General features: G+C 36.0%; 1 protein-coding gene across 1 annotated transcript in view; it reads right to left on the bottom strand.

The window, feature by feature from the left end:
- Positions 1 to 480: 480 nt before the first annotated feature.
- The window catches only part of VDAC2 (voltage dependent anion channel 2), an 11,478-nt gene continuing 2,584 nt past the window's right edge, over positions 481 to 9,374 (bottom strand). The window contains exons 4-10 of the mRNA XM_039872175.1: positions 8,358 to 8,373; positions 6,526 to 6,678; positions 6,380 to 6,432; positions 5,678 to 5,905; positions 4,651 to 4,801; positions 2,217 to 2,274; positions 481 to 867 (exon numbers count right to left, since the gene is read on the bottom strand). Of these exons, the coding sequence (XP_039728109.1) occupies positions 776 to 867; positions 2,217 to 2,274; positions 4,651 to 4,801; positions 5,678 to 5,905; positions 6,380 to 6,432; positions 6,526 to 6,678; positions 8,358 to 8,373 (751 nt within the window). The 3' untranslated portion in view covers positions 481 to 775. The remainder of the gene's footprint in view (positions 868 to 2,216; positions 2,275 to 4,650; positions 4,802 to 5,677; positions 5,906 to 6,379; positions 6,433 to 6,525; positions 6,679 to 8,357; positions 8,374 to 9,374) is intronic.

Genomic DNA, 9,374 nt, shown 5'->3' with positions numbered 1-9,374 from the left:
TTTGTATATATAACTTTTCAGCATCATCCCTTCATCATTTACTCTCCAGCCTTTCCTGGAGTTAACAATATTCCAATGTAATTTTGCACAAACTTACAAACTGGAGATATAAAGACATATATCCTCTTATTTTATTGTAGTCTAAAAAGCTCAGGGAGTTACTCCAGGGACACATGACTTTGTGGCACAGATTTTGGTAAAGAGCAAAATGCTCACTGGAAAAATTAAGTATTAGCTAGATACCAGAAAGATTTGACCCTAACTAGCAAATTTTTAACTCTGTAAATACTTGGAGTCATTAATTATGTATACTTGTTTTATTCATAATTTGTAATATTTTAGGATACCAAAGTGATTCTAATGATTGAATTTAACAAAAAAATTTTTAACCTCATCTTAAATCCACTGATCCATCTCATTCAATGGCAATAGTCAATGTTAAAAGAACATAAAAACAAACAACAAACATGCACACAATTGCACAGTTTTCATAAAGGTCTATTTCATTATTGATGGGTAGCGCATTTAACAGTTAAATACATTTAAATAATGTATAGGTGACTGCACGACTGCAGCATTGGTAACTAGATAGATAACCAATTCAACTAGAAACCAGCTAACAAGTAACTGTCTAAATATTTAAAATACAGCTCTTGTTTAGATCATCCTTTGTTTTGATCACCTTCTTGAGGGGAAAAAAGCCTGCTGGTCACACTGGAAATATATTAAGGCCAAATCTTCCGATATCCATTCCCAAAGGTTTCTTTCAACTGGATTAAGCCTCCAACTCCAGGGCAAGCCCAAGTTTGTGGCCTCCAGCATTAATGCTCTTCCCATCTACCAGAGCAGACAGTGTAAGCTTCACACCTATAAACAAAAGCAGAGAACCATGATGTGTGTGAAATACTTCATGAGAGTCTGCAGTCTTCTTTGATATTACCCCAGAGTTAGCCTGTCACTTTTCCTCAGTGTTGTCAGCTGTCCCAAAGTTCCAGCCACCAGAGGGCACCTGGGAGAATCTGAGATACCAGAGAGAGTTCAGCTGGCACCATCCCAGGTTAAGGCATCAAATCACAGAGCATAAAAATGTTAATAAAGTTCAAAAGTGCTCTCGAAAATACATTAATGTTCAATATTGCTATCCAGACTGAAGGAAACTAAACAACTGTAACTGGATCCTGGAAAGGAAAAACTACAAAAAAGAAACATTTTGGGGACAAGTAAGGAAATCTGAATAGACTATAGTACATATTAGGTATTAATAATGTTAATTTTCTTTGCTGTGACAGTAGTATTGTAGTCATGAAGAACCAAGTCTTGCTCCTAGGATATGCACGCTAGGACTGTGTCCACTTGTGTATAAAACATACATTTAAATAATCCACAAGCGCATGCGAAAAAAAAGAAAAAAGGATTATGTATACAGACATGGAAAGATAAAACAAATGTGATAAACATTAGTAATTGGTGAACATGGGGAAGGGCATATGAGTGTTCACAGTAATGCTCTTTTAGGTTTCCAACTAGTCAAAATACAAAGTCTGCGGGGAAATCCCTATTTGGAGGAGGCAAATGTTCCAAGTGCTCTAGAACCCTGCTATCTAAATGACGGTTCAATAATCAGGCACACTGGCATCATTTAAGAGCTTGTTAGAAAGACAAAAGCCCTCATCCCAGACCTATGGAATCAGAATCTGCATTTTAACAAGATCCCCCAGGTGATTTACATACACACTGACGTTTGAGAAGTACTGCTCTAGAAAACACAGCAAGGTTCAAAAATATTATGCAAAGTAAATGAGGAAGACTGAACAACCAAAGCAATGAAAGAACTTTTTAAGAAATAAAAATTACAAGACATTTCAGGTGCAAGTGAGGAAAGTGAATAGAGAATGGATATTAAATAATAATGGCATCACTGTTAATTTTCTTAGGTTGATAACAGTATTGTGTTTTTATGCAGGAGAACATTCTCATTCTGAAGAGACGCACCCTTAAGCATTTAGGGAAGTGTCATGATACCTGCAGCTTCCAAAAAGCCCAGGAAAAAAAAAATGTGAGAACAGAATACAAAATTGTGGCAAAAAGTAATCGTATTCATTGTACTTTTCTGTCAATTCTTCTGTATGCTTAAGAGATTTGCAAGAGAAGCCGAGAAATGAAAACTAATTTTTAAAACACTATCAGAAAAATCCTACTTTATCAAGAATACTTACCAGGCCTCAGAGTCTGAGTGTAGCCCACTCCAATTAAACTAGAGTTGTTGACTTTTGCCTAAAATAAAATGTAAAAACCTTTAAAATTTTGAAAGAAGATAAAGCCCCTACATGTTTTCCTATCATAGGAATATATCATTCCTGTATTGACGTGTTCAGCATTTGATTCACATAATAAAATTTAATATTATTAAGCCAAACAAAAACCAGGTGCCACTTAGCTCTTATCCATTAAACTCAAAATCAAATTGTCAGCAGGAGACAATACTCTTGCTATCTACTGGGATGTGTCTACAGACCCCAAAATTATCCTTTTAAGTGCGAGAACCTAAGCACTCTCATAAAAATAATCCTTGTTGAGTCTAATCTAGCACAATAAAACCATGCCAAATGTGCTCACTTGCTACGTGATACACACCAGCCTCAAAGTGGGATGTGAAGTTTAAATCCATGACTCTGACACACACACGTTACTATTTTAGGTGATCTAAAGAATCAAAACCATCAGTGTTCAAAATCTCTAAATGCCAAGCACTTCCTCTAAGAATAAGATCAATTAAAATTCTTTTACCACACATTTTCACACCTCTTATTAATGCCCCTGGATCTTAGCTGTAACTAGAGTGTGCTTGAGAAAGACATTCCAATGGGCATGATTACCAATCCAGGTCCCTGCCGTCCTTGGACAATTCTATTATTTTACGATTTAGTCCTTGAATGGCTGAAAAGAACCCTGGAGAACAAGACATGGTAAGGAGTAGCTCCCTTCTCTTCCACTACTAACATCATTAAGCCTAAGGTTATAAATGGGAGCACCTGGTTCCAATCTCCAGAGCCTAGAGGTTGCTCTTTGCTCAACACTTTGAGAGCTATGATTAAAAAAAGGTAACGAACAGCCTCTGGGATCAAAACAGACTTGGAAATGCTTTGATGTCTATACTCTTTCATACAAAACAGCCCAATCCAAATGATGTAACAATACAGACAAAAATCAAACAAACAGCACTTATACTTACTTGGCACTAAAACCAAGACTTCATAAGCCACCAATGACCATTTCTCAAGAAGAAATGCCTCACCAGTGACCATCTGTGCCCAACAAATTAAAAGCCTCAAAAAACTGGATACAAGTTCCTACTACTCTAGAATAGGAGTCAACCATGAAACTGTGATGGGGCTTAAGCAATCCTTCGGGTGATGCCTGACTGGGGTAACAGCAGCACTACTTAGGTGGGAAATGCTAGATACATTTCCAAATAATGCCAGGAATCACTCAAGGAAACACAGGTCCCAAATTTCTATCCCATTTTAGACTATGAGAGAGCTGCATCTTCTGCCGGCACTAAATCTGTGATAGTGCCACAGACATACATTTGAAGAGAACAGCAATGGAGCTACCAGAGACTAATGTGCTATGTGAATCCTAAGGATTTTATTGTTACACTGCGTTAGAGAAGGGGAAAATAAATGAATCACTGCGTTGCCAATGAAAAAAGCATTATCAGTGCTTCTCATTCTCTTTGATTGCAACTGTGCTAAGAAAAAACAAGAATGGGGCTAAAACTTAACTGCATAAGTTATCAAAATACTGTCCTCAAGAATGAAGATCACTTTATAATAACAAATAATTCTCATGGAAGGTTTTACTTTCTTTCATTCCCAGTATCTACAGTATAGGCAATCCCTGACCTATAAACAACTGACACACAGGACCAGCTGCTGCTCTGCCTGAAATAGGGGCCAGCACCTCTACACCATGAGACACTGCACTCCCTCCTACCCCAACTACAACTGAAAGAAAAAATAACAGAAAAAGCCTAAGGACAAGACTAGGGTGGTCACCTGACCCAGTTAACCTGTGATAGGGGGTCCTTGGGATGCAGGACTTTCAGTGCTAAAGATGGCACAGACCCAGGCTAGCAGGATGAGCTAGATGGTAACCATAACAGGAAGGAAATCAAAAGACATGCAGTCCAGGCCTGGCTCTATTCCTTCTTCCCTCTCACCCCTAGCAATGGTGTAAGTTCTTTCTCTCCAAGTTTTGGTTTCTTCACCTACAAAATGGCATGTAGAGCAGTGAGATCAAATCTGAAGATATTTTGTAAACCATAGAAAGACAAAGTAACAACTAAAGTGCTTCCTCCCAAATGAGAACTGCCCAGGACCCAAAACACTGGCTTCCCTGAGTGCAGATAGGCTTGGGATTCAGGGTTACTACTTATTTCTACTGAGATTAAAAAAATTCCTATGGCCTGGATATCAAACTTCTAACACTGCCTCCACAGAAAAAACAGTATTCAAAGTTGCAATCCCAATGTGTGTAAACTGGGGATAATGTGAACTACAATTTAAATTCTCAACACAAGTCAACATAACCAAGATTAATTCCCACAACCCAAAATCCCATTCATTCTAAGCCTAAAATAATACTCACAGAAATGGAAGCAGTGGGATCCAACTGATATTTAGCTGCAATGCCGAAGCGAGTACAGTTGGTACCTGATGTCCAAGCAAGGTTTACTGAAGTGTCAAGATCTTCACATACTTTCTGATAAATTGATCCTCCAAATTCTGTCCCATCATTACTATAAGATACTTTAAATTAGTAAATCTAGAACAATGTAACATGACAAAGGCACTAGGCTAATAATGTAGCATTACATTTAAATAAAAGCAATTCTCACATGGTTTCTAGTGTTTCACTAAAAACTTTCATTTTAAAAGGTCTTTCTACAACCTATGTCCAAAACCAAGGATTGGTTAAATAAATCATGGTATATCCATCCAGTGGGATTACCATACAGCCACTAAAAATCAAGTTGAAGAATACATAATGCTTTAGAAAAATAATCAAAATGTATTACAGTAAGAGAAAAGAGTTATAAAATAGCCTTTTCAGTATGTACTTTTTGTATATACACATATAAAAGGTAAAACACCGAGTATCAACAATTAACGAAGATTATATACTTACGTAGGAGGATTATGGGAAATTTGGTTTTCTTCTTTGTACTTTCTATTATGTACCAATACATTATTTTTTCAATAAGAAAAAAAAACTTTTTTAAGTCCTTTTGATCTATACATCTACTTTGGGTTAGGTAAAAACAGCATACATTTTAAGCAGTCCTATCAAATCAGCACCTTATATATCATGGACAATTAAGTCAAATGAATGCACTGATTTAAGAGTCTGGCAATGTCTTGGCCCCTTCTAAAAATACAAAGCACTTCAAGCCTTGTGTGAAATGAACATTTATGCTCTCAGCTCCAAAAGTCAGTCTAACATTTTTAACTATATATTTCTAAGGGCCACCCTAGAAATGCCCAAGGATGCTTTTCTTTTTATTAAGGGTTAAGAGAAATCCTTTAAGTTCAGCCTACATCAATAAGAAATTAAAGGAGACATCAGTAACATCCTGAAGTCCTACATCAAAATATCCAACAAAAGAAACACTCACACATTAGTATGTAGCTGGAAGTCCCCAGTCCTGTAGCCCACTGCAAAGTTATTCCTTGTCAGCTTTGATTTGGCACTGTCAAAGGTCATCTGGTACCCAGCAAGCCAGCCCTCATAACCAAAGACAGCTGAACCATGGATTGCAGGGCCAGCAAAATCAAAGTCAACATCGCAACCAAGGTTTATACACTCCCTCTTATAAGAAGACTTGATTTTACCACTTTTCTTTCTGGAAAAAAGAACAAACTGATTTAAAACTGATGCCAGTAGAAAATATTTAGACACACAACTTCTGCACAGAGGGCACAAAAAGAGACTTAAACGAACTGCAGTATAACTAGAGTAAAAGAAATAGCAGGATAACCATAAGAGGTAAAAGTATATAACTCATGAACTAAAAGGCAAGGGCACATGAGGTAACTGGACTGCCACCACCACAGAAAGCCTGCTTTGCAGAACTGGCAATCCATCACAGAAGCATATTTGAAACATGTTAATTACTCAAGTTAGTGCTACAATGAAAAGAGACAAATATTTGAAGGAAAGCCAGTGATAGAAATCAGAGTTTATGCCCCCAAGGCAGACATAGAAATTCACCAAAAGGCAGCTAGGTAAGCTATCAAACAGCAAATATGCATCTTTCCTAAATATACAAAAGAGGAATGCTTTTAAATTTAAAGCAGGTAAAAATAACCATGCTTACCCTGTGTTTGGTGAAAAAGTGGTATCAAATGTCAGTTTCAAACCTTGACAAATCTGTTTTGAAAGAAAAAGAACTTGTTTTCAGCTTTATTGCCTTTCTGAGATACAGAAGCAAAATAATACTAAAGCACATTTTCGAAATGTTACCTGGTCTTCAATTGCGATTTCTGTTCCCAGAGTGTTATCAGTGTTCCATTTCTCTGTGAAAGTCAGACCATACTCACACCATTTATATTTGGTCTCCAAGGTCCCAGTAACTTTTCCAGTGTCTGTATTAGATGAACCAGATGTTGAGAATTCCTAGTAAGACAATAAATAACTTCATGAACTTTCTCGTAACTACTGAAGAATCCACCACCTTACACAAACCAACAAAAAAAACAACTAAAACTAACTTCATTAATCCTTTTTTCTAGCTTGTCAAATATTCATACCCTCTGCTACTCATGATATACAACAGTGACACTTCAGCCTCTAAGTTATTAATTGCCACTTTACAGCTGACATTTCCAACCAATCAATCACAACTTAATCTGTATCTAATTCTCAAGTGAAAAACAAACCATACACCTTTCAAGAGAAATTCCAAGGTGATTTTATTTGGGATTCAAAAATCAGTAGGGGAAAAAGGGAATGAATGTTTTGGCACTGCATCCAATCTATCTGATATTGAATAAAAAACTAAGTCACTATGGTTAATCACAGATTAACCATCGTAGAAATCAGAGCTTATAACAGATACTCCATTCATTATGAAATGTTTCCTGAAAGTCCTTAAAGAGAAAGTACCCTCCTGTAGGAACTGATGCCATGAACAAATAATTGTTTTTCTAAATTCTTAGGTAATCCCAACATTCTGTTTCTGAGATAAAAATGGTCTTCATCAGGTTTCATCCCTTCTCAACCATCTTTCACATTCTCATTAAAAAAAGAAGAAAAAACAAAAAACTAGGAAGAGGGAATTATAGATTTACTCTACAACTGGTTTATGTCATGCAGAATATAAACTATATTATGCACAACAAACGATAACAGTAGGAAAAAAAAACCAATCTAATACAGAGATCAATTTGAAGTACATTGTTATCTTTTGTTTGTAGCAAATATAAGTAACTTCCCAAACCCTAAATGCACATCAACTGAGAAGGAGGGCTTATCTGAAATTTAAAATCTGCTACAGATAATCCAGAAATCTAATAATCTTCCAGAGCTCAGTATACAGGCAGGCAATTGAAATCTTCCAAGATGAAATATTAAGAAACACCAAAAACTGTGCAATTAGAGAAAAGGCCAATCATCCTTCACTTAGGAAATAAAACATTTGTATAATATTGAAAGACACAAAGCCTTAGGTCTTATATACAATCTCCTGAAATCTGGCTTATGTCAGGAAAGAACACACTAGATATAAAATTAGGAGTCCTAGCATCCATTTCTGTAGTTTACTAAATGAGTAACTGAGGAAGACACTGAACTTTTCTAGGAATTAGTTTCCTCAAGTATTATAATAAAACCTATCTCTAAAGGATCAAACTAACCTGACACTGTCAAAGATTTACACATTTTCATGTGCTCTGCACAAAAGGAAAGCATTATTAAAATAATATATACGGAGTATGATCTCCTAGCAGATACCTTGAATGAAGAATATATATGTAGCTGTTTTTACTGAGTGACACCGATTAATGATTCTTGAGGCCCTACCCACTGCCATCCATCAATCCACAGACTGAGAGCTAGCCTATATATATGTCAAAGAACCCTCAAAACACAAAAGCAAGAAGACCACACTGTGGGACCAAAACTAGACCAGGTAACACCACTGGCAGAGTTTACAACCTACACCCTTCACTCAATCAGCAGAGTTTAGGCTTCTATGTTCTTGTGTGGATTGGACATCTCTGGAGTTCAGGTAAATAAACAGAAACAGCTATTAATGGGACTTAGTTGGGGCCAGGTACACATTACAAGATCAGTACCATGCCTGAATTACTCCTCTACATCCTTTATGACCCTAAACCTAATTTCACAAAACTTTCCTAACCCTGTCCACCACAGCTCTTCCTTTCCAAGAAAGATTTTGATTTATCAAACAATCTAGTACTAGATATATTTCTCTAATTGTTCTCAAGTTTAAAATGTATTTTGTCTCTCCAACCAGCAAATAAGTCTTTTAAACACAAGGCCTGAGTCTTTTTATGTTTCAACAAATTATAGCAAGTGTTTATAAGGAGCCTCAGTAAATTAAGAGTAGGAACACAACAAGTAAACAAAAGTCACTGCTCTGAAACCTGTTACATTAAGCAAATAAGTCACTCAACCACACTGAATACTCACGCTCCTTTCAGATCAAAGAAACCAAACAGATGTGACAAATATAAAACCCCAGAAATCCAAGTCTAGATATTAAGAAACTATAACAGGATTAATTTTAATACCAGTTACATTAACTAAGGGAGTGACAACAAAAATTTATCAAAATTACCAATAATATTCAATATATATATATTATGCCATTTCCCAAAATAATCTCACAACAAAAATTTTAGAGGAGGAAAAGAAATTACATAAAACTAAATTTTACTCTACTCCCTTTGAGGGACTTTGTTAGGCAGAATCAAGACATCAAATACCAAAATATTAACCTCTTCAAAAATATCCAGATCAAGATTCTCTAAATTCATAAGGATGCTAGAACATGACCATTAAACAAATATCAGTGCACTTGAATTAAGAGTTACTGCTACTTTTATACCCAGAACTCTTAATGCTTTTAACAGATACTGAAAGAAAGGGTTATGAAAAAGTATAACAGGTTTCCTGCCTTCAAGCTTATAAACTTACGAAGTAAACAGAGTCCTACACGACCAGTGTCTTTCCTGAGTCCCTTGTGCATACATAGTATACGGCAAAAGATCACATGAAAAAAGACCAAAGCCAAAATAAATCAAGTTACATTCAAATCTCTTAAAACAAAATTAACTTCTGCCTTAAAT

The sequence above is a fragment of the Pteropus medius genome, unplaced genomic scaffold (assembly GCF_902729225.1).
Source record: "Pteropus medius unplaced genomic scaffold, Ma_sr-lr_union100, whole genome shotgun sequence".
In the NCBI taxonomy this organism is placed as follows: domain Eukaryota; kingdom Metazoa; phylum Chordata; class Mammalia; order Chiroptera; family Pteropodidae; genus Pteropus; species Pteropus medius.
This window is presented reverse-complemented; position numbering and strand designations above follow the sequence as displayed.